Consider the following 26,190-nt stretch of genomic DNA (forward strand, 5'->3'; position numbering starts at 1 on the left):
AACTATACCTTCACAGGTCACATTTAGCATTGTATGAAAGTATTTGTTCAATAAAATATAATTTTTTTAAGATAGTAATTTAGGGATTCAAAGTTTAAAAATATATAGTGTCATTCTGAGCTAAAAAGGGAGAACAAAATTGCAGGAAAGGGTAGTTGCGTGATGAACTATATTTTAGTTACTTGATTAATTTTTGTAAATGACTAGTAATAGTTACACATAAGTAAACAGTAATCGAATACTTGAAAATCTATCAGGTGTTCATTACTTAAAACAATTAATTTTTCTGAGAATTTTATGTTCTTGAGACCTTTTAAGATGTGGCGGTAGGAAGCGAAATACAGGATAACCTATAGGATGGACAAGAAAAGAGTTGAAGATAATTGTCATTTTAGAACAGTATACAAAAGATGAGTTAGCCTCGTAAAATATGCATATTGTTTCAGAACAATATTGTTATCCATATTTTTGCAAAAGAAGGGGGTAAAATTTGAATCAAAGATATGTACTTCTGCCTAGCAAACTATGTTAATGACTTTATCAGTTCGATGGAAGGGATAAACGCTGAGTGATAGCACAGTAACAGAAGTTGTGAAAAGCGCACAACAGACTTGTTGATAATACTTGAAGAATGAGACATTAAATTGTATTTGATGTATAAGGCAAAGTAAATAATAACAGTGTTAAATATTGCCCGTTGCATCTAATCATCGCATTATTGGATTTGGAATCTCAGCTCCTGAACTCAAGATTTTGTATGTAGCCATTTTATATTCTGTAGACCAGGGGTCCTCAAACTTTTTAACCGGGGGGCTGGCGCGCGGATGAAGTGGCAGGCAGTCATCTGCGGCTGCTTCGTTTCCCCCCCTCAACCCCCAGCGGGGGGGGGTGTCTGTAAATATCTGGGGCCGGATTGAGGACCCTAGGGGGGCTGTATCTGGCCCACGGGCTGTAGTTTGAGGACCTCTGCAGCAGACTATTAAATTTTCATCTTAATACTGCTGAATCATTTCATTAGAGTCTGCCAGATGAGAAAGGAAGAGGCTTTCACAAAAAATCACTAACTTCTGGAAATAAATTCCTGACAAATGTGTGAATGTAGTTCATGTATCTATATATCTAAATGTGTATAGATTCATATATAGAATTACATAATTGTTTATGTATGCATATGTAGATATATGTATACATATTGATTTATATGTGGATCATGTTTCTAATAGGTACAGATATTTATGCATCAACTAAGTTTGGGGTTGGAATCCCATTGAACATTTATTTTTACAGGAAAAGAACCTGTTTTCATGATGTTTACTTGTAATAGTATTATGTGGCCCAAAGAAGATATAATCTGATATACCTTAATGCTTCAAATACAATGTGCCTTAGTTTACAATTGTAATTGTTTTGCTTATGCAAAGCTGACAGTGTTTTAATTTTGTGACACTGTAGCCGAAGCACAGCATATGCAAGTACAAATATGTTTGAAGAATCTTACTTGTTAGAATGCAACAATTGAATTTAATATTGACAATCTAATTCTGGTTGTAGCTGTAGAGAGTTCCGTGTTTATACAAGGAAATTATGATTGTTTTCAAACATGCAAGAAGTATAAAACTATTTCTTTAAAACACAGCTGCTAGAAGACTATTTGAATTCTTACTGCCATCTCTTGTTTCCATAAAAGATATGCAGGACTGCTCAAATCAGGAAAATTATTCTGAAGCTCTTTAGATTTGCTCTGCAGTTGTGCAAGAGGCTTTCTTCTCCAACAGGTTTTCTGTTTTACAGTGTATTTGTAATTTATATAATTCCATGATACTGAATCAAACAAATTTCACTCTAGTTATAACCTGGCAGTACAAAAATTAAGAATTTCCTTGGCATTGAGCAATAACACAAAAATAAAGACTGAGATTATAGAATCGTTAGTCATAGATAAAGTCAGGACAACAAATAAGTTACTGCTTTACCTGTCTGAACTGTGGCAGGTGACATTCTTGCATGTGAAAGCAAACTAAAATTAATGCTATTTTATCTTAAATTGTCAGCCTTTAAACTGCCGTAGTTGAGGACTGTTGTGGTTTGACCCCAGCTGGCAACTAAGCACCGCACAGCCACTCGCTTACTCCCCCCACAGTGGGATGGGGGAGAGGGTCAGAAGAGTAAAAGTGAGAAACCTCATGGGCTGAGATAAAGACAGTTTATTAGGTAAAGCAAAAGCCATGCATGCAGGCAAAGCAAAACAAAGAATTCATTTACTGCTTTCCATTGGCAGGCAGATGTTCAGCCATCTCTAGGAAAGCAGGGCTCCGTCACACATAACAGTGGCTTGGGAAGACAAACACCATAACTCCAAACGTCCTCACCTTCCTTTCTCCTCCCCCAGCTTATATACTCAGCACAGTGTTCAGTGGTATGGAATATCCCTTTGGCTAGTTTGGGTCAGCTGTCCTGGCTGTGTCCCCTCCCAATTTCTTGTGTTCCTTCAGCCTTCTTGCTGGCAGAGCCTGAGAAACTGAGAAGTCCTCGACTTAATATAAACACCACTTAGCAGCAACTAAAACCATCAGTGTGTTATCAACAATATTCTCACACTAAATCCAAAACACAGCACTGCCCTAGCTACTAAGAAGAAAATTAACTCTATCCCAGCTGAAATCACAACAAGGAGCTGCTTCACAGGAAGCTCAACCATTAATCAGGAGTGATGTGACCAGGAGAAAATGTAATCTAAACTTCCATCCAACATAAATGATTCCCCATTTTTGTGTGAAGATTCTGTAAAGTCCTCTTTCCTAGGGAAACATACAAGTTTTAGTGTGATGCTGCCTGACTTTTAAAAGAAAAGAAACCCTAGCTAATTTGTATTGAATCTTCTGAGAACTCACTCCCAGCTTATGTTTCAGAAGTTTATTTGAACTATAGATTAATGAACTCAATTCCACAAAAGGAAGACACTTTTAGCGAAGAGCCAATTAACTGCAAACATCAACAATGATACCTATATCAATATATATTTGTAACATTTAGAACTGTTGTGTTTCATGGGGTCAGTGTCAAATATATTAACTTTAAAAAAACCCAAAATATCTGTAACTGAATATTGGTTAACTACATCAAATGAGTTTACGGTTTTCCGTTTCTGCACTGCCCTCCAAGGGCTTTAAGAGTTAGTGAACTACTGACATGCAAAGTTAAAGCCACTAGTATAGTAATTCCTGTGCTGCTTAACAAAGGGGGGGGGGGGGGGGGGGGGGAAGTACTGAATACTAAAGATTAGGAGAATACAAATATTTGTAAATTTAAGCTTTCCTGTTTGTTAATGGGGGGACAACTGAAAATTGTTCTGAATCATTTCTTCAAAGATTTTGTTTATTATAGTTCAAACAAATTTAAATGTGTAAAATACCTTCACCATACATTATATATTATTTATTCCCATCCAGTTTTTATGTTGATTTGTTTCCTAAAAAACAGTAGGAAGTCACTGAAACTTTCCTAAGGTGACTTCTCTAAAGGCATCAGATGAGTACATTAATTCAGTTCAGGTTATTGCTGTGCAGTTCAAGGCAGTTTTACTTTTGAATATCAGACTTTTTTTTTGTAAGATCATTGCAGTTGCCTGCAAATTCTAACAGTTCTTACATGTTTTGCTTGTACATGAACCACCAATCTCATTGTTTCAGTTCTGATTCCTTGTTCTGCATGGTAGGATGAGAGGGGAGAGAAAGACAGTGCAGGGCCTCTTTCTGGATCTCTGTAAGAAATGCCTGATGACAAATAAGTTAATAAGGTAACTGCTTAAGACAGTTTAAGAAAAGGAATATAGATGGCAAGTAAATCTTGTGTCCTGCCAGATACTGGGCACCCTGCATCGAACAGCAGTATTGGATGGAGCCTGAATGGATTTTAGATTTCATCGCAGTATACTGTGCAGAGCAGCACAAACCCTGTCTGTGGAGAGAAAGTCTCCCTTTTAGTCATTTGAGCTATTATATTATTTCCTTACAAGAAAACAGGTCCATTTCTAAAAGGTGTTCTCATTAGAACTTCTTGCGGCAGGTGGTGTGATGACAGGTGGGAGTTGCCTGCAGGCTCTTTGTTGTAATGACCTGGCTGAATTCATCCTATAGCACCATACGGGTCTGAAAGCACAGCACAAGCTGCACCTGCTCAGGTTAACCATTATGTGAATCCTAACTCCTAAATGTGCAACAGTCTCTCAGTCAGTATCAATACACTCCTGTGTCCATAAAGTATAGAACAAGCAAACTGTTTTTCCTGTCTCACATGTTGAATTTGTTGGAGACAGTGGGAAGGATTTCCTATCACAATATGATGTGTCAGGAGTACAGTCCGCACCAATACTTACTTATCTCGTAGTTCTGCCATGTCTCACAAGCTAAGGAGATTATGCTCTAGGTCTATACTTGAAAATCAGGTCTTTGTGCTGTTGAAAGCTGTGCTGGTAGTTAAATAACTGTGAATTTGCTTTGTAAACTTTGCCTCTTGAATCACTGTTGACTTTGTCCTCTGATGTGGTACTCCGAGACCTATGTGTCTGAAAGTTTTTTGGGGTTGGTTTTTTTTTTTTTTTTTTGGATGATACATAAAATTATGATCTTGATCATTCTTCCTTATAACCTAAAGCTCCTTGCAACTTTACATAAAGATTAGCTATAATTATCTATTAGTTTATCCTGTTCTTTGGGACAGACTCCTAGATGCATGCTTGCTGCTTTTCTCTTTTATCCTTTTCCTAAATTTATTATTGGCTGTATGGTCTACTCATGCTGAAGTAGTATCACTATATCCTGCTAACGTGTTGTCATAGAAGGTATGTATCCTCATATGTTATTTTTTTACATCATTATGATTAATTTTTAAATGTTTATAAAGTTTAATTTCTTCAGTTTTAAACCCTAGAGACAGTTATCATCATAGGAAACTTGATTTTTCAAATTGGCATTTTTTTTCTAAAATATTTAAGTTTTTATTTTTTATATTACACAAATGAATGAGATTATATTAATTAATCAAAGGAAGCTTTAACTTCATTGATTGCTACTAACAGAAATTTCATAAATCAAAGCATTTAGTTTGTAAGGCTCCCTTGCATTAATGGCAGCAGCTCAGATGATGCAGGGAAGGACTTGAGTTAATAACAGTATAAAAAAGGCTGATCCCATCCTACAGGTTTCCTAGTCAGCTACAAATTCCATCCATTAAGCCAAATGGAAAAGATTCTTTGTTTATAAAGAAAACCAAACCTTGTCTCTGCCTTCTTTCAGTCATTATGGATAACTCAACTGAGCTTTTCCATTCCAAGATCCAAGTTTGGGCTATGAAATGTAAAAATTTCACTAATACAGAGAACATTCTATAGAAATGTATTATAATATTGTACAGTAACTTTATTAGCACTATAAAATAAATCGTTTTGTTGTTTAGGAACATGTCTTTCTGAGGAAGTTTTGACAGATGCCTCTCAAGATGTGCAAATTTAGACTTCCATCTGGAAATCCTCCTAACAGCTGCAAAGCCACTGTATAGGAGGCTGCCAGTGGTTTGTGATGTCCCCACTGTCTCCTTTCCAAGACAATAATCTTCCAGAACTTTTTGTCCAAACTAATACCTTCCTTGTCTGGAAATTATTTATAACCATTGGTCAATATGTAGTCTGAAAATATCTTTAGGAGTTTAAATATTGTGCCAAGTGTGCATAGTAAAAAAGCATTGTTTTCCTAAACTAGAAAAGAGATAGACAATGCTTACTGTGCAATTTCAAAATATTAAAATTATTCAAAGCATTACAACGTAATCAGAACCACTCTGGGCTTTAGCATGTGATGCATGTACAGATGGGATTGCAGACAGAATTCAAGTTGACATTATCAAAACATTGTTATATGAGAGCAGAGTTATGCTTTTGGGTTTATGCTCTGGATGGGGGACTGTACTAGTTCTCTATTACCTTGCCACACAAAAATAGGGCTATAAGTGGGAGGCAATCATACTTGAAAAAAAAAATTATGACTACTAAAGAAGCATTTTGTGTAACTTTACATGTGTTTTTTTCTTGAAAATAGTGAGTGTATTGCAATGTATTCAATTTCTGTATATCCATTCCAATGTTTTGACCATCAGAGTGTGAACTACTTCTCTATTACTTAAGAGTAATACAACGGAAGGCTGCTTAGCTGCTCAATTTGATTCTGTCAGCTTTGGAGAAAAAAAGACGAGCAAAGCAGAACATAACTGAACCAGCCTGGTTTTAAAGCAGCTTGGAGTAATTAACATGCAAGGACTATCTAGAGAGAAAATCTCAAGCCCCATACTCCCTCTTGTGGTTAACCTTGAGGAATATGGGGGGGAAGTGTGTATGTATATATATGCACACACAAATACATATATATATGTGTATACATATATATAAAGTATTATCTATACTTACAAGCGGGAAAGTGTTTTTTAAAGAACTTCTAACTTTAAAAAGTTCTAATTTTCTTGTTATAAGTTGTCACAGAACATGTAATTCACCCTGAAGAACATGTCATTCATCCTCAAAATTAGTGTACCTCAGTTTTAACAGATTCCTCACTCTGACAGTTCTCCAAATCCAGTGATGCAACTACTTGGCTTCCATGTTGGGTACTACAGTATGTCCTGACAGAGGAGACCCTAATGGCTACTCAGTAAAGCCAATAAAGTTTAACTCTCAGTCACTTAATCAAAAGAAAAAAAATCTTATGTAAAAGTGCTATTTAAAGAAGTGGAAAGGAGTTTCAGTAATATTTAGTAGCTCTCCTGGAGTTTTTTACCATGTCCTTGGTACTGCCATGTAATGTTCTTTTTCTGAATTTTAAGTCTTAAAGCAGTACAACTAAGAGCATTTGTAACCTCAGTGAAAACAGATAAAATCATTCTGTTTTTAGAATTTGAAAGAAAAGAAGAAAATCTGCTTGCTTTTAATTTAAGAAAGGGATAATTTATATTTGTAGTTATTACCATTTGAGAAGAATGACAAGAGAAATAATCTTGACAAGTGTTATTACAAACATTTTGGCTACAGGTGTGTTGATTCTGAAATAGGCCATGCCTATTTGTTTATCAAGGATATGGTATGGTTTATATACCATTTGTGCTTAAACAGCTGTGGTAATGGCAAAAAAACCTTTTACTTGTTATTTGTTTGTGATCATTCATTTCACCTCTTGCTCTTGAGATTTTACTATATCATTAAAAAAAAAAACAACAAGCTTTTCCTAGGTTATAGATTTTATATATTTCTTTACTAAGTGGAGGCTTATAATAAAGGAATAAAAAGATAGTGACAGAGGTAAAAAAAACCAAACCACTTCCTTTAATGTGTATTATTTACTTATGTTTCTAGTTCTTTTATAATTGGTTTTGGGTTTTATGTGTCACCTTTTAGGCACAATCAAAATGGAAGTATGGAACAAAGATTGCTTTACAACTCTAATTTTAATTTTTGACTTGGTGTTTGTTGTTGGGTTTTTTGTCATGTAGAAAAGTCGTAATAATGGAAGATCCTGACCAGAACATTCATCTGAAAAACTTGTCTCTTCAGGAAGCAACCAGTGAAGAGGAAGCTTTAAACCTACTCTTCTTGGGAGACACCAACAGAATGATTGCTGAGGTGAGAATTGCTGCTGCAAATCTTAGTTAGCACCACCACAGTTAAAATGGTCATAAGCTTTTCCACTCTAAGATTTATATTTTGGAAGTCCTTGGAGATAAAGGAGTATGTATCTTCTTTCTGAGTGTATTTCCACAGTGAAATTAAATAAGCATTTCTCTGATGATAGTTTTCACTTTGCAAAGAGCTTTCTGTTTTTCCTTAGTGAATCTGCTGGTTGTTTATGTCATAATTTACTGCAATTTAAAATAGTGGGGGGAAATTTTTCACATAAACCATATGCTTACTTTTGAATATAGCATGTATCAACATACATACACATGCAAAGATTAGAAAACATATCCTTACAAAGCATTGTCAAACATTCCCACAGAAGTACTAAATTGCCTTTGAAGGAGTTGCTGTAAGAGTTAGCAGTCCCCCTTTTTTTAATTCTTATTGCATAAAGATGTGGTGTTATGTGTAAAAAACCAAATGGTAGTACACGGCAAATTCAAAACAAATATTTACCAATTTGCAAAGACAAGGGTGTTTTAACTGATTCTGGAAAATTCAAATTAAATGTTTCCATATTCAGAATCTGTAGGGTTCCCCCCCCCCTTATCTTCATACTAGAAAATACAATGTAAATATAAGAAGTGTACTGTATAATGGGAGCACTGTCAATGTATCTTTACTACAACAAGCTAATTCTATTACAGAGATTTGTGGGTTTCTTCCACTGACCAAGAAGATATATAATACATCAATGAGGGGAAAAACATTTAAGTATAAGAAATAGTCAGGTAGCTCTCTGTTCCTGCTGGTTGGCAATGTACACCTGGGCACAGAGGAAGAAGCATTTGATTCAGAAAATAGCCCAAAAACTCTCTTTCTCAAGGAGACTATTTCAGCAGTGACATTTTGAGAGGCAGAAAGATGTTAAGGCAAGAGATAAGTAAGCTGTACTTAAGGGCTGTTAGTAAATACAAATGTTGAGGCAAGGAACCATTTAATGATATTGAAATGGAAAAAAATATACAATTTATAGAGGAGAGGAACTTGAAAAAGTGTAATAGAGGACACAAAAAGATAACATAGAGTTCAAAAGCCTGAAGACCTATCATGACAGTTGGTAATGAGAACAGAAAAAGAAAGTTTATTGCATGGAGAAAGGTCTTCAACATATCTCTGATCAGTTTAGAGGACCTGTGTGTGAAAATGAGAATATTTAAAGAATATTGTGCTGCTGGCTGACAGGGTCATAAATCAGCAATTGTAAAGGGCAATTGTATTACATATTTGGAAGATGTTGCCTAAAGAGAAAATATATCTCAAACACTGAAAGTCATGAACAAATAGCAAGACTAATGAAGATGGTAAGTCATTAAAGGTCAAGATGAAGTAATTCTCAGTAAAACTAAAAAAATATTCTTAATGGGTCAGACCAAAGATATGTCTGCTGCAGATTCCTATTTTGAACAATGGCCAATAGCAAATATATAGAGAAGAGTAAAAGAAAAACCAAGTAAATAATATTGTTTTTTTAAAAAGCTAACTCCTAACCTTCATTAGTTTGTGTTTCAGACTATTTATAGCTAATAACCTCTGTTGTATTTTTCTTTACATGAATTTGCCCAGGTGCTTTTTTTAGCTTCAGCAAATTTTTATCATGAAATCTCATGTGACACAAAGTTCCATGACTTAACTGTGTTGTGTAAAGAAAAAACTTCTTTAGCTTATTTTTTAATCTGCAACTTGGTAGTTTTATTTGGGGCATGCTAGTACTTGCAAGAAAGCATAAGAATAGACACGAGAATGTTTGGGACCCCAATAGCAGAGAATTCGTTAATCTGTGTGTCTTGGGTTAGCAAATGGCATGCCATTGTTGCTTTGCTGCTTTTGCCACAGCAGGAGTTTTTTGTTATATGAACACTATAAAAGTACTGTTTAATAGGTCTTTAACAAAGAGTACTGAAAAGAAAAAAATGCAGAGAATACTTCCTTGGAATAACTACTACCTATTGCAGTAATATTTACTTTGCTTAGCCTGAATGCTAATATTATTCCAAATACTTCATATGAGGTGTATATTATTGTAGATGTTATGTGTATGTAGTTATCTCATACATTGTTTCTTTGCAATTGCAGCAGGTTCATTGTAGTACAGTTCAATAAGCTTACTGAGCGCTGCTTCCTTTTAGACATTACAGAATTTATCATTATCATCTGGCATTTTTGGCTTTAGGTGACTGTGGTACTTTATATGATGACTTCTCAGAATGAGAAAATAGTGTTTGCAGAAATGAGACGTTAATGCAGAGGTCTAGGGAAGAGGATATACAACATCAATGATAGCTTCTTCTCCAGAGATCCATGTTTTTAAACCTTATTGAATTATGATAACACTTCCTGACCTCAAAAAAGATTAGGATCCTATTTAAGTAAACTTTAAAGAAAAAGACAGAAGATGGATAAATGTAAATAGAGAAGAAAGTTAAAGAAATGCTTGATTCATCTTTTTTAATGGTGAGGAGTTTGGCTATGGGAAAACTAAGACGACTGTCATGGATCATATATGAAATCCATGGCCTCTAAAATCGCATTCTAATGCTGTACCCCTGAGATAAGCCCTCTTTGAAGAGCTGCAGGACCATTTTGAAAATAAAATGACAGTTTAATTTCTGCAATGCCTCTGCTAGTGAAGCCTAACTTGATTTGAGGGCTGCACCACTGACTATGCTGTAAAGAAAGTGATCATAATAGCAGAAGTATTCTGTAGCCTACATTCATTCATTAAATGTCGTAACCTAAGGGGACGTTTATAACTGAATACTTCTTTCCCACACATAATTATATAGCTCATAAGAAGGAAAAAAAGAGGAAGCTAATCTAATTTGTGCAGGATTGGTTTATAAGTCAATATAGGACCGATCCTTTCCTCTAGTTTTGACCTTACTACAGGTTGTAGAAATGGCAAGATGGGATACATCTGTGCACAAATACTTCATAATGTAAAAATCCAAATAGGAAGTTTTTGTTTCTTATGTTTTGCCAGGGAGAAATAGGCAGAGAGCAAACCCTAAAAGCAGATTTCTTTGTTGGCAGCTCTTCCAACTCTAAAGCATGTATTTTTGTTTCCTTGTTTGTTTTTCCCATAAAACAGTTTCTTGTTACATTTGAATGCATAAGAATTTCAGCAACAGATTATATAAAGTAATCTGAATTTAATATTTATATTTTAATCTTTTTAAACCAACTTTATGGTTTAGGTATCTCACATACAAACAAAGGATTTCAAAATCTAATTTGCACATATGACACATAGTAGCAGCAGCATCTAAAAAACCACATGTACAGAAATAAGTGGCCATTTAGGTTGTGTTCACAAAACATTGTATTTTGGTAGATATACAACTAATATGTCTTAAGCTGAAGTGGTCTTTTCTAAATTCTTGTGATCACTGTCCTTTGAAATAATATGTCTGAATCTCTGCAATTTAAAGAATTCTTGGTACGTTTTTTAGTATTTCTCTTAAAATAGCAGAGTAAGGGAGACCTAGTAGTGTCCCAAGGCCATGCATCCATTTCAAAAATGTATAATATCTTTATATGAGATTGGTAGGTCTGAACACTGCAGTTGCATGTATAGTTAGCATTTGTTTTTCCTTTAATGAAAAATTGCTTCATTTTAATTAGAAAGTAAATGTGCGTGGTTTTATACATATAGTACTGCATTGTTTAAATTCGGAAGACTGTGCATACTACACAGTATTTGCTCCATCATTTCAAATGTTTCAGGAACACATGGGGCAAGCAGTAAGCTTTTGGCAATGCTTGAATATGTTTATTTCAAGAAAGAATGAAACTTTTAAACATCTAAAGATAGTTGTGGGGACTGACTTGTGACCTCTGAATTGGACTCATTCCCTCTGTATTTATTTTTATTGTCCATTTGTATTCTCTTGAATATATTTAGAAAGCCACTGGTAGTGTTTGAATGCATTTTTTTCTTGAATGAAATATGAAAAATAAGATTTGAATGTGTGAACATATAAGATTAAATGGCACTTTTGGCAAAAAGGCATGTTATCCATGTTAGAGCTGCATTCCAGAATAGATTACAACTTTCTGCTTTCCTAGGTTGCTCATTGGTGTCAACTGTTAATTTATTTCCACCCTGACAAACCTGTTCTGTAGTATTATTAACACCAAAGGCATCATCATTTCAGCACAGGTGCTTTCACTTCTGTGTGTGGTAAAACAATCACTGGTCATATGTACTACTTTGAATAGTCCTTAAAGCACTTTGGGATTTATGTGGATAAAGGCATTGTATAATCTAGAGTTTAATAATGTCCTCATCAGGGAATATTAGTTACTTTAGAAGTTACCTCAGTTAGCATGGTCTAACTGTGAAACTGTACTTGTAGTAAATATCGAAAGATATATTGCTTTTAGAAATCAGGAAAGTGTCAGATTGCACCTATTCTGATCCTTATATTTTTTTTTAACAATAAATTTGCAATTTCAACTGTATCAAATGTACCTAAGTACACCTGAAGAGCCCCTTCACTTGTACCATATTAATCAGGAAGGAAGCTAAAGATGTATTAAAGTCTAACTGATCTACTACATGTAAAGGCAGGAACTTCTTATTCTTCAACTTAGATAGCATCATTCTGTTGGAGATGTTGGAGTTTATATTAATTAAACAGATATATCCACTGTTTCTCAACAACTGCTCCCTGAGCCTTGCAGAGACTTACGATGTTCTGTGCTATAAACCAACAATGTGAAAGCACCAGATTATTCTAAGGATGAGTTTCAGCCAGAGAAACAAACTGTGTTATATTCCTTTATTATCATTGGTGTAGGACACAAGAACACTTTTCTTACCATCTGAACAGTGAAATGACAGGAGCTGTCAGAACTTCTTCCTAGAGGTATCCATCCATCTGATTGTAGCTTGAGACTGGAGAAAATCAATTTGATATCAGCCGTGGCTCATAGCAGTGCTTTTCTCTTTTCCCTTGACCTTCTTAAAAGATTTAAAAGTGAAAAAAGCTTCAGAGGAAAAACCCATCTGAAAACAAAATTCTGCACTTTTTCACATAGACATTCTCTAAAAAAAATGGAAACATTCGGAATCAGCCTTTCTTCATTTATGCCTTGGCTAGTCACTAACTCACTCATACAGGAAAATCATGTTCTTCTGATGTCCAAATGTTTTGATTCAAAGAAGAAAGATTCCACTGGAACTGTATAAACTGCCAAGTGGAGATGGTTTGCAATATGGGCTGACTGACTGCATTTATCACCTGTGAATTCTTTTTGTCCCAGCTGTTCTGAACTCTTCCATGCATTTTCTCTGAATTTATTTGGCAGCCATAATCAACACACTATTCTCCCAGATAGTAGCAGCTTCTCTTAGTCTAATGGTGATTTTCAAACAGCTTTTTATATGTTTTTCTCCTAATTAAGAAACTTTCTCCTTCTTAAGTCCTCAATTATTAAGAACTCTACTTAAACCAGTAGCAGCCTATTTCTGGCGATTCTTAGTAAAAACATTTTTAATAGCAGCTTCAACAAATAAAGGATTTAGGAAATATATAAATTCTTGTACAGGGAGGAACTCCTGCAGTGTTTTGTTGATTTAGGATAGACAACACTCAGATTTAGATCTATAACTTAGTCTCCAGTGAGTTTTTTGACCTTTCATGACCTTATATTCCTTGACAGAAACATCTGACTTGGATGCTTCTTGCAGTATAGCTGTGCTGCAGCTTCTCATTTAAGTAGAAACCACCTTCTTGCAACTGTTGTGTGAATGGATTTAATGGTGTAAGTCACAAAGCTTCCATATAGTTTTTATTTCAGCGAACGCAGGTATATCCTGGTCCTGGAGAAAAAGGAGACTGGGTTGCATAGCTTGAAATATCTCTTGTACATATTTTCTAAGATCAAACAAATCATTGATGCTTTACCAGATCATGATCCTGAAAGAAATGTTAGTGAATTCCTCTCTTACCATGACATATAATGGGCAGCAACAGATAACCTGGCATTAATTCCTTTGTAGTGTTCATGTGATATCACAAAGCATCTGAAATCTGCTTATGTGGTTTATGATGTCACAGAATTCCTGGAAAAAATTATTTCTTTGTAAGTAACTGCAGCTCATCAGTTGTTCTATATATAACTTGCACAATAGCAACCATCTGCTGAGAGCCAGGCCACTCCCTTCTTTCTTTTTTTACTTCATCACATCAAATTAGTGTGAGGATGATTTCATATACATATGGTTTGGATACTGCTAAACAAAGCCAAAATGAACTCTGAAAGCTACTAAAGGACCCTTTTAGTAGGCTTGCCGACACTGTCTAGAAAATTGTGTTTGTTTTCAGTTTTCAAACTTTCTGAACAGCTGAATAATGATACTCTGAAATTGTATATGTAAGATAGCAAACAAACAAACAAAAAGGCTGATTTTTGGACTGAGGATGCTGACAAGTTGTCATTTCTGTTGCTGTGTGCTTTGCATCTACTTGTGTGGTAAAAGTAGCAAAGTGTGGGGGATTATGACTGCAATTAACATTTCATGATCACATCCCATTCAACAGTTTAACTTTTTATTGCTTTACTCTTTCTGCAAGAGTTCTAATAAGCTTTCTACATATGGGAACTGCAAAGTGAAGATAGAATCATATTGTAAAAAAGGAGTATTGGTGTATTGACTCTGTATTTATTGGTGTATGGTCTTTATAAAAATAGCAGTTTGGTATTCTAGGCAATGATTTCCAAATCATCTTCATTCATTTTACATGAAAAAAAGAAGCTGTGGAGAGAAAAGCAATGGGATTTCTAATGACCAGTCCAGCAACATCTCCCTGGAACATGTAAAACCAAGCTGTGGCTAGTATATAATAGACAATAAAGACCTAATAGGTCAAATATTGCCCTAAGATTTTGGAACTCAGAGTCCTAAAACTATTTTATTTTTTTCTTTTTCCTTTGATTTTTCTTTCCCCTCTGTTGGGTTTAAACAGGTGTAACTAAAAGCACATTTTGAAATACTTGAGGTTTTGTTGCATAGCAACCTTTACTTTATGCTTCCATACCTGGACCTGTATTTATATTCAATCTGTCTTAGACTTATCTGCAGTATAGTGTGACTGATACCATGACTGTAGTGCAAAATGTCCTCAAATATCAATTGTGTTGAGAAGAATGTCCTTAAATACTCATTCTGTTGTGGATTTTGAGCTGGAAAAATAAAACATCCTGTCCTGCTTCTCAGAGCTGCAAGCAGTAAAATTATAGCTCTCCTAGTAAAATGAGTGAAGCTGGCTCTCATTATTCATGGAATCAGAATTGCTTAATAAAATACATTTTAACAGCATATAATTTTTTCTTAGTATAACTGCATTTAAAATATGATTGGGAGTGTTTTCTTGCTTGACACCTTTCCTGGAGCCTGTTTCCCATGCTGCAACTCACTGCCCCTCCATTTGTTCAGCTTTGCTTCTGAAGACAGCATAGCATGTAACTGCACTCTGATGCTCATTTTACAGGATTGTGAAATGATCCTTAGAAACAAGGCAGTTAAGCAGAGCCAGTGGTTTACCTATATTATTCCAAAATTCCTCATCTGTATAAACTAATGATGAAAACTCTTCTCTCTCTCCCTCTGAGCTTGGCTTTATTAGTTAAAGCAGCCCAAAAATAAAATGGTGCTAAGGCTGTAACTTCATTACAGAATTTTCATGAACAACTAACTACAAGTGTACGCTGTTCCTGCACACCACCTACTTGTTCACACCCTGTATGCGGCCCTTTTCAATTATTCTAGCAGAACTGCTTTCTACAGCTATGCTATGGCTTAATTGGGAAACTGGTCCAGGCTAAATATCTATGGTTTGCAGATTATTATTTTTTTTTTTCCTCTGTTGAACTGAATCAGTTCCCAAAAACAGTTTAGTTGGGCTGGCACTATAAAGGCTGGAAAAAATACTGGGAAACTGAAGGGGAGACAATTCAGCCACAAGTTAATAGCTGTTCATGTTATTCCTGGTTGCAGTCTTTCTGTTAAGAGTTGTCCTTTCTGGATTAACAAGATACCACCTTCAACACCTGCAATGAGCTGGCTATTTTAACATCTAGAATGTTTCATACAATAGCAGGCTGTGGAAAAGCAAAAACCCAATATGTTGGTATATTTAGTCTGAATCACAGGGTATGCCTAGATAAATAATTACTCTAGAATAAAAGAGGAATAAAATAAAGATGAGATTAATGTATACAATTTAGCCAGGAATGTTTTGTCTTTTTAAACAGCTAGAAGTAAGTATAGATTTAGGTGCTAGCTCAATAATATTTAGTAATTTATTTCACTGCCCTATTTTTCTTCAAGTCAGGTATTTATGTCCTGATAACAATGTAATCATACCTGTTACAAATAAAAATACCGTTTGTATGGTATACCTATAATCTCCTATAATCTATATTCTAAAGCTTTAGCTATTTATAAAATGAGGATAGTAAAGGATTCTTTTAGGTTTTAGTTTCCAACAGCAGCTTGATATAACTAAATGAAAGAAGCTTTAGATGCTTCAAGAGTTTTTTAGATGCTTAAGAGAAAAAAAGGGTGTATGTGTGATAACATGTGGTCATTTGAAATCTAAAATTAAATATCTGAGAGGTTTGCAAAATTTTCTCTTTGGCATTTCAAATATATTGGGAACACCACTGAAGTCATACTAAAGCTGAGCATCTCTAAAAATTGACCAAGACTTTCCATGCATCTAGTTAAGAAAGTATGGCAGTAGGTATTCCAAATAGTTGTATTTAAAGCCAAACTTTTAATGAAAACTCTGTCATGCCACATAAAATTCTGACACCGATTTTGCCAAGTTAAATTTTTTCATAAAAGTAATGAAAATGTGAAAGTCTAAAGCCTTATAGAAAGTCCTAGTCTTAGTTACTCTGGTGGCTATCTTGAAAGAAAAAAAAAATTAAAAGTGGGCTTACCAATGGGAAAATTGATAACCGCTTGGAGATCAGGAATTATTAGCTTTCCCTGCAGTTAAGGCACCCTTTTCTAGTGTTCGTCAGCATAGTAAGGCTAGCTGCTTTGCTGATGTATTCACTGTTAGAGTATCTTGGAAGAAGGATAGGTACTTGGTTGCTTGCTGTACAATTTGTCCAGATTAAAGTTATCTAAGTATATGGCTAGAACATGAGTGCCAGGTAAATCCTTCTGGGTTCTGCTTGCATATTTATCACATGTACGATAGCTAAAAAAATTTATAGGTGATTTCAATTGCCAGAGTATTTAGCTGTGAAAAGCTAAATTTATTTATTAAATGAACATTGCATATTCTTCCTTTCCTTTTGTTGTAGACGCCAATGAATCAAGCCTCAACCCGATCTCACTGCATTTTTACTATTCACATCTCCAGCAAAGAACCTGGATCTGCAACTATCAGACGCTCCAAGTTACACTTAGTAGACCTTGCTGGATCAGAGCGTGTTGCAAAGACTGGAGTTGGAGGTCACTTATTAACAGAAGCCAAATATATCAACCGGTCATTGCATTATTTAGAACAGGTAAAATTGGAATAGATTGAAATATTTCTCCCTTTACTACATTCCTGTTTACCAATGTGCAATGTTTTGTAAATCTTGATTCCAATATTCACTTAGTTTTAGGATAGATATTGCAGGTTTTTAAAATGATTGAGTTGATAGATCTTCATTTGCAGTAACATATTTTAATTTGGGAAAAGCTTAACAATTAAACAGTGAAGTTATAGCAAGTATACAGGGTTGTATTTCAAAAATAGTTTTCTTGTTAAATTTGAAATAGTAAAGATATTTACAAGATTGCAGCTATATTTCTGCTAAAAATGTCCTTTGTGATCTTCCCCTTCCATGGCTGGGGTCAGGATGTATCACTCAAGAATCATTGAACTAAATTGATTAGTTGTATGTAGTTTAAGGATTGTAATATGATAAAATATTAGTCTTTTCTCTCATGTGTTGTTTTATTCCTCTACCAATGTGAATCTTCAGCCTCTTTGAGACAGGAGTTGCATTTGTTAATGTATTTATGGATTAACTACCATAACTGGTTTTATAGTAGTAGGACTCATAGATACAGCTGCAATAATAGTAATAAATCTCCACAAATCTATATCATTCAGCTGTTATGGCTGAAAAAGTTTTAGCCTGTTTATTTAAGGTGTACTAAACTCCCTATCCTCCTTTCACTGTTGCTTTTTAGTTTTCCTCTTTGGAAAAGGCAAATATTGAGAGAGTAAATTAATCCTGACTAGTCTTACTTTTCTTTTTTTTTTTTTTTTTTTTTTTTTTTTTTTAAGAAAAAAAAGACGGGTTAGGATAGTGCTGGTGAATGGAAACTTTAAAGATGAAACATTTCAGTAGGAAGTTGGTTAACAGTGTAATAATTATTATTGTTGTTAATAATAATTATAATTGAGTGTTTTGTATTATCTTTCCTCCACTGATCTGATACAATCATTTTCATTTCACTATTAGAAAAATAAGATGTGAATCTTAGCATCCTCATAATTTTTGTGGTTGTGGTATCATGGTGAAGGCAGTTCACGCTCACCGATAACTTCTTTTCGAGTATATATTCTTTTCACCAGGTTTATGGGTATTTTCTGGTTTTGATAGCATTCCTTTCAGGTATTTCTTTTTGGCTTAGTATTTGTGGCATTGCTAAAAGACATTTATGCTTATTTACAAAAAGTCAGTGCACATTACATTTATGTCTCCCTTATCTGCTGTGATGCTATAAAACACCAAGCAAGGTTAAGAAACACTTGAAAATCAGTTAAATCTTTTTTATGGATGTTGCTCTATTAAGTTGCAATCATTGATGATTTTCAAGTGTGGATTTCAGACTTCACACCTGTGAGAGAAATTAAGTTCCTTCTAAGATTGAATACATAATACTGTTTTCACAGCACAGTAAACACTGTTCCTGTTGCCAGAAATTTGTTATTTTTTGGAATTCTGCTGGAGACTACATGATTTTTTCCTAAGGCTTCTTTAAAAAATTTTATATACAACAATATCAAGTTGTATATATATATATATCAAGTCATTTCATGGGAGAAATAAGGGGCAGGGGGTGGGGGGAGGATAACATGATTAAGTGCAGTATTCAGATTTGTCCCTTTTAATTTATACTCCAGTATATGTGTTATTTAGTAAAATTTACAGTTGAGGAAACCCATTAAAACATAAAATTTTGTGTGTGTCTATAATTGAAAATTCTTCAATATTATGATTGGGAAATATAACTGACTGTTCCACTTACTGGGAAGAATATTCTTCATTTTTGTGTTGTCTGTTTTTCTGTTAACAAGAACAAATCTCTTAAATTTCATTTAAACTATGATCAGAGGTATTTCATCTGTCAAAAAAAGCTTGTCACAAAAGGTGGCAATCAGTTATTTACTATTATGCTGATATTTCTTTATACCCCCCATTTGTTTAAATTTTGCCTTGAAGTAAAATGTCCATATTTAATTTGTACTTAAGGGAAGTCATAAGGATAAGTGCTTTTACAATGGACCTCTTCAGAATCATACAGATTATGCTCAGGATCCTTCTTATTTACTGTATGATTTTATGTATTTATAATGCAACATTGCATGAGCTTCTGTGAGGTTGAATTTAATAATCAGTGTTGTCTGTTTTGAGATATATTTGGAGTGCTGTAGAAGCAGAAAATATTAGTTTTGCAATGCAAGTTCTAACTTAGTTTAGAATAAAGTTGGAGACAGCACATTGGGTTCTGTCTGGGATTGTGTATTGGTAATAAAAATGTTTTCTAATACTGAATAAAAGACCACTGAAGATGGTTGAAAATAAGTTTTTCTTCAGTGGCAATTGTACCGTTCAATCCTGACCTTACAGTGTCTAATATTAAAGTGCAAGGATTCCTCCAAATCAGCTTAGAATTGTAGAATCATTTAGGTTGGCAAAGACCTTTGAGATCATAAAGTCCAACCGTTAACTCATGACTGCCAAATCATCACTAAACCATGTCTCTAAGCCCTGCATCTACGCGGTTTTTAAACACCTCCAGGGATGGTGATTCCACCACCTCCCTGGGCAGCCTGTTCCAATGCTTCACCACCTTTTCAGTGAAGAGATTTTTCCTGATATCCCATCTAAACCCCCCCCAAGCATAATTTGAGGCTGTTTCCTCTTGTCCTGTCACTTGTTACCTGGGAGAAGGGACCAACTAGAGCAAATTGAAGTTGAGACAGTGTGATGTAGCTGATGGCAGTAGGTACAGTTCAGTTTTAGTGTCCACAGCAATGTGATGCATAGGTACTCTTAAAAGTCCCTACTACCATATCAGGGTAGTTTTTGTTGTCTGTAAGATGTAGTAGCATGTTCTGGAATTACAACTGTGGGATTTTTGTATACGTGTAGATGCTCCCTTGTGATAAACAACATAGGGCATCGTGGACCAAATTTAGAGTTATAAATTAACAGTGATACAGCCACATGATTTGACACTATAGTGGAATTAAAATTATATGTATTGCCCCAAAATAGCAGAATACAATGTTCCCGCTGCTGTGATGAATATGCCCATTAACTGTTATTTTAACAAATGCTCCATTTGGGGGATGCTGGAAGATTTTATTTGTTAGTGAATGATTGCTACCCACACCTACCAGAGTTTTTGCTAATAAAATTTGAAATCACTGCCAGCCATCAAATCCTAGATTTATTCACATCCTATAGAAAACATAATTTTCTGGTTTTATTTCCTAATGAACATATACTGACGTTAGAGTAACAGAGAAAACAGGAAATTTTCAATAATTTGAAGTCAAACACCTGCATTTTTTTCTGATTAGCAAATCAGATAATCATAAAATTATCTGTGTTTTGGTGAATTATTTCCAGCAAGACCTGTAGCAAATACTGGAGACAAGCATATGTTGTCCAAACCAAAGCCCAAATCTTTTTTTTCTTTTTTTTTTTTTAATATCGAAAGGATAATAACACCTTTGAGTGAGACAATTTTCTGATTATCACAGTTGGGGTTTTCTGTTAGTAGATCCAGGTTCAGATCATGTACAGGTGGTCTCTGTCACTTTGTGAAAGAACATGATTTCCCTCTCCTTCAGATTTCTCCTCTTTCTGTTCAAGATTCCTTGATTGGATTGTAGAGATTGATTTAGTGGTTTAGGTGAGGTTTTACTAAAGGGACTTAAAACCATCATCTTCTGTGTTATGTGAGTCTGTCACATGACAGTACAGTGGCTTCTGCGTCATGAGAACTGGTCCCAGCCTTTCAGTGCCAGTGTGGGAGGCTTCAGATTCTACCTGGGCTACAGACTTCCGGCATGAACTTCAGAAACAAGTAGCTTTTCTGTAACACAGTTCCCATTTTTAATGGAAATAACATATCTTCCCTCTGTCTCTTTTCCTATCTTGTCTATCCAGATCGTAGTCTTTATGTGGCAGAGACTGAGAATGTGCTTATTAAAGTATATGCTAGACTACTATGAGTTTTTTATGCAATATTATAAACTACCAGAGATACAATGTATTTCCATCTAAAAAGTTGTAATAAATGAGATTTGAAAACCTTGATCCAGGAATGGGTTTCCAGTTTCCTTTACAAGATAGTAATTTTCATATTATGCATTTGTCCCTCTCAGGGCTGCCAGTGTAAGATTTAAAGTAATAAGAAATTTTATCTTTCTGAAGACCATTAAGAGAAACTAGTACCAACAAAAAAGTTGATACTAAATTTTCTAAATTAACTATTTTCTTAAGTGTAGCATAAACAAAATATATGCTGGTGTGTAACATTTATTAAAGGAAAAATAGCTCCCAACCATTTAGAATAGCTTACACAACTCATATAGGTACAGTTTTTCAGTACAGTCCTTGGCCAGATAACAGTTCAAATCTTTTATATCACAACAGATCATGAGGTAATCTAGCTTTTTATTTAATAATAATTAGGTCCCATAATGTAAACAGCTGAGAAGGGAAAATGAGAATAGTAGGTGTACCATTTCCTTTTTGGCCAGGGCTTATATATTCTAAACTGAATTATTTCTTTCCAGCAGTACATTGTAATCATGCACCCTTTTATTTGTGTTTTACTTTTCAAGACATTTTCTAGGAAATAAATACAGAACCTTTTAAGAATCACGTGCTTTAAGGTCTCTAATTTTGAATACATGCTTTAGCAAATATTAAGGAAGTTTTTACTTTAATACTACCCATACTTTATTATTATGATAGAAAAAAATACAAGGAAGATTTTCAGTAAGTTTCTGTGTCTTAGGAAAGTCTGTGCTTTTTAGTTTATTGTGTTCAGTTTCCACTTAGCTGAGAGGCTGTAAAGTGAAGGTATGATAAAATTAAATTTATTTGGTCTTTCAGGTCCAGCTCCTACAAAGACATATAAACACACTGAAATTTAAGTTGAAATTACTTCAATAAAATCAGTGGGTTTGCAGCTAACTGTGTATATAAGCATAGTTTTGTTGTATCAGAAGTTCTTTTTACCTGTCAATCATGAATAGACATGTAAATTTAAAAGTATTTTCCATTTTTACTATTGTTTCAGGTAATAATTGCTGTTGCAGAGAAAAACCGGTCCCACATTCCTTACCGAAATTCTATGATGACCTCAGTGCTAAGAGACAGTTTGGGAGGAAACTGCATGACTACCATGATAGCAACACTCTCTATAGACAAAAGAAACATTGATGTATGCTATTTCTATTTTCAGCAAAAATGTTTTCACTTCTCTAAAGATCTTTTGGCTCTTTTGGCTTTTATTACAGTTTGCAATTCAAGTGTGTAAACTTTCATACTTATCCTTAAATGAAAATACTTTAACTTTATTTCCAGGATATGACTTTATCAGTGGAAATCGCAGTAAGATGTAGACAAATCCTTTAGGAAATGTGCTTTTTTCTAGATAATCTTGAGTCAAGGAGCAGCTGGGAAACAACTTGCACCTACCTAGTAATAACTTTTATTTATTTATTTACTGTTTTCTTGATGAATACATCTTTGAGTTATAAAAATGCATTACCAAGGATTTTTTCACAGGACATATTGGCAAGATCTGTAAGTAGGCTATAGATCACACTGAAAGCCTTGGCAGAATTTCTGTAGACTTCTTTAGAGGCACGATTTCTTTGAGTATGGTAGACAACTGGAGAGTTCGCTGGCAGGAAGAGGGAGTGGGGTGATTTGGGGTTTTTCGAAATGTTTTGAATACTTTTGTCTCCCTTCACGAATTTCCTGCCCTGGAACTATATGTAGGGATGTTTTCTTCTCTTTGTTTGCCAGAAGAGCTGTAATGTTTATCAAAGGGCTGTAGTGAATGGGGCTACATCTGCTGGTGACTGGTCACCAGCGGTGTTCCTCAGGGTTCAATCCTAGGGCCAGTTCTGTTTAATACATTTATCAGTGATCTGGATGCAGGAGCTTAATGCACCATCAGCAAGTTTGCTGATGATAACAAACTGGGAGATGCTGTTGACTCTCTTGAGGGGCAGGAGGCATTGCAGAGGGATCTGCACAGATTGAAGCATTGGGCTATGATTAATGGGATGAAATTTAATGAGTCTGAATGCCAGATTCTGTACCCAGGAAGTAATGCTGATCACAAGTGTAAGTTGGGGGAGGAGCAGCTGGAGAGCAGCCATGCAGAAAGATCTGGGGTGCTGCTCGCCAGCAGGCTCAGTCAGCAGAGTCAGCAGGGTGCCCTGGCAGCCGGGGCAAACCACACCCTGGGGTGCATCAAACACCACAAGTAGCCGGTCAAATGAGAGGATTACACCACAGTATTCAGTGTTGGTGCGGCCTCACCTTCAGTGCTGTGTGCAGTTCTGGGCCCCTCAATTTACGGACATGAAGGTCCTTGAATGCATCCAGAGGAGGACAACAAAGCTGGTGAAGAGCTGGAAGGCACATCCTTTGAGGAGCGGCTAAGGACTTTGGGCTTGTCTAGTTTGGAGAAAAGGAGGCTGAGGGGCGGTGACCTTGCTCTCTACAGCTTCTTGGGGAGGGGAAGTGGAAAGGCAGGTGCTGATCTCTTCTCCCTGGAATCTGGTGACAGGATGTGTGATAATGGTTCAAAGCTGCATTGGAGGAGATTCAGACAGGACATTAGGAAGCATTTCTTTACTAAGAGGGTGGACAAACACTGGAACAGGCTTCCTAGAGAGGCTGTCAATGCCCCAAGCCTGTCAGTGCTTAAGAGGCATTTGGACAATGCTCTTACTAACATGCTTTAGGTTTTGGTCAGCCCTGAAGTGGTTGAGCAGTTGGACCAGATGATTGTTGTAGGTCCCTTCCAACTGATATAGTTTATTCTGTTCTATTCTAAAATACATTGCAATATGAATACATAGAACCCTGCTTAAAACCATTTATAATCTGTTTCCTGGTTTTTCATAACATCAAAACATTCTAATGTGAATAAACAAGGGAAAAACACCTATTAAGCCCAAGACTGTTCTGAAATACAGCGGAAAACATTATACTAAAACTGTACTTCATCTAGTTGAATTTTTTTTCTTGAGAAAATGGACTTTGCTGTTAAATGAAAACAGATAGTTCAGACTTGTAAACATGTAATTATGCAAGCATGATGGCTGGTTACAAATACGTCTCTGTAAGTTTGTTAATGAATTTTTTTAGGCTCTGTGGGATAGGCACTCTTTTGTATATCGATTCATCAGGTGTATGTATCTCACACTGCAATCTAGGTTTTGTATTTTGGGAGCATTTATCCCAAGCAATTATACAGAGTAGGCTACTGACAGTTTTCATGTTCTTGCTTTAACATATACCATCTACACAACAGACCTTCACAAAATCCCTTCCCTGCTCCCCAAAAGCTGGTATAATATTAAGACAGATGTTAAGTCAATTACTAAACATTAAAAAATGTCAGAATTAGGATAGCTGCATAAATATAATTTGGAGTTTTGTGAGTCACTATGCATAATTATGTTTGGTTTGCTTGTTTGCTTGCTTTTTTCCATTGGGTATATGTTTCATTCACAAAGGAAGCATGAGATAGAATTGCCCCCCCCCAGTAGGAGCTGAAATTGTATAGTAAAAGCTACTTTCTTAAGGACCTAGCTTTGTCTCTTGCAATGAAAGCAATGAAGCAGAGAATTCAAAGTAAGAAAGGCCACTCATCTGAAAAGCACAAACAGAATGTTATCCTAGAGAACTAGATTATAATCCTACTTCTACCAGGGTTGTATACAATTTCTTACATCACCTACATTGCATTTTTTGTGTTAGTTTTGCGGAGTGCTTGAAAGATCTTGATTCTGAATTGTAGATACATTAATTATTATAGCTGTAACTGAAGCTGAATGGAAGCTGTTTTGAACAGATGATCATGAAATGACAATAATCAAGTATCTTTTTTTTTTTTTGGTACTTTTGACTTCAGTTTCCCTTCCGTTAAGTGTAGTCATTCCACATACTTGCAGCAAAGCAATACCTGGAGAGTTAATTGATTAATTTCTGTGAAACCTTCAGGTACTGTACTAATAAGCATGGCAGAAAAAGTTGTTAGGAAATTAGTAGCTGTCAGCTTTGATTATAATTTTGATGGCATAGAATAAATATAGCAGAAGCTTACACATTGAACATTAGCTACTCATTAATTTAACATATGGTTCACACTAAGCAGGGCAAAGTGATCTGGTGGAAAATTATGTATGTATTGTACATATAATTGTACTTAATATATGTATAGAACTTATTTAAAATCACATCATCATGGCACAGAAACTGTACAGCAGAGGCAAAGGTAGAGTCCAGCTAAGACTGTGTGTAGCTCTCTCAGTTGTAAGGTCTTCCTTCCCTTTCCTTGAAGACTTATTTGATTCTACATTTATATATTATATCTTTGGCAATAAACCCTAGTATCTTTCATTACGTAGCTAATTCAGATACCACCCCTCCAAGGACTGAAAAAAGGCAGAAGCCCTGTGGAAAAAAAAGAGTATATTATCGTATGTTTAAATTAGTATTTTAATATGTTGGAGGACTGAAAACTGAAGATATGACCTTGATTCTGAAATACAAGTTTATAACAGTAGTAAAGTTCTCTTAATGTAGGGGTTATATGTACATTCTTACATTTTAAATGCAGATTTAAGCATCTCAGAAAATTTTGTAATACAGTTTATCACTAGAATTTCTAAGACTCCTGAATGGTATTTTTTAATTTGAGCTAACTGAGAACAGTTGCTAGCTTTTGATTCATTAGATACATGCCAGACCCTGCAAGAGAACTTCTGTATCAGCTGATCTCTAAGGAGGGAACAATACTTAGGGATCCTCAAATTTATTCTGTGCCCTAGATGGGAGTATACACTGGTTGTCACGGAGTTTTCTCCACAACTCAGTATTGTATAATTTATTTTTTTTTTTAATTCCTTCATCTCTTCCTGTGCCCCACTTTAGCTCATCTGACAGTTTGTTTTTTT

General features: G+C 35.2%; 1 protein-coding gene across 1 annotated transcript in view; it reads left to right on the top strand.

Annotated features, from left to right (window-relative positions):
• The window catches only part of KIF6 (kinesin family member 6), a 158,356-nt gene that overhangs the window by 21,989 nt on the left and 110,177 nt on the right, over positions 1–26,190 (top strand). Inside the window, 3 exon segments of the mRNA XM_056357424.1 lie at positions 7,534–7,663; positions 17,045–17,251; positions 22,287–22,430. Of these exon segments, the coding sequence (XP_056213399.1) occupies positions 7,534–7,663; positions 17,045–17,251; positions 22,287–22,430 (481 nt within the window).

This window comes from Falco biarmicus, chromosome 12 (assembly GCF_023638135.1).
Source record: "Falco biarmicus isolate bFalBia1 chromosome 12, bFalBia1.pri, whole genome shotgun sequence".
Taxonomy (NCBI): domain Eukaryota; kingdom Metazoa; phylum Chordata; class Aves; order Falconiformes; family Falconidae; genus Falco; species Falco biarmicus.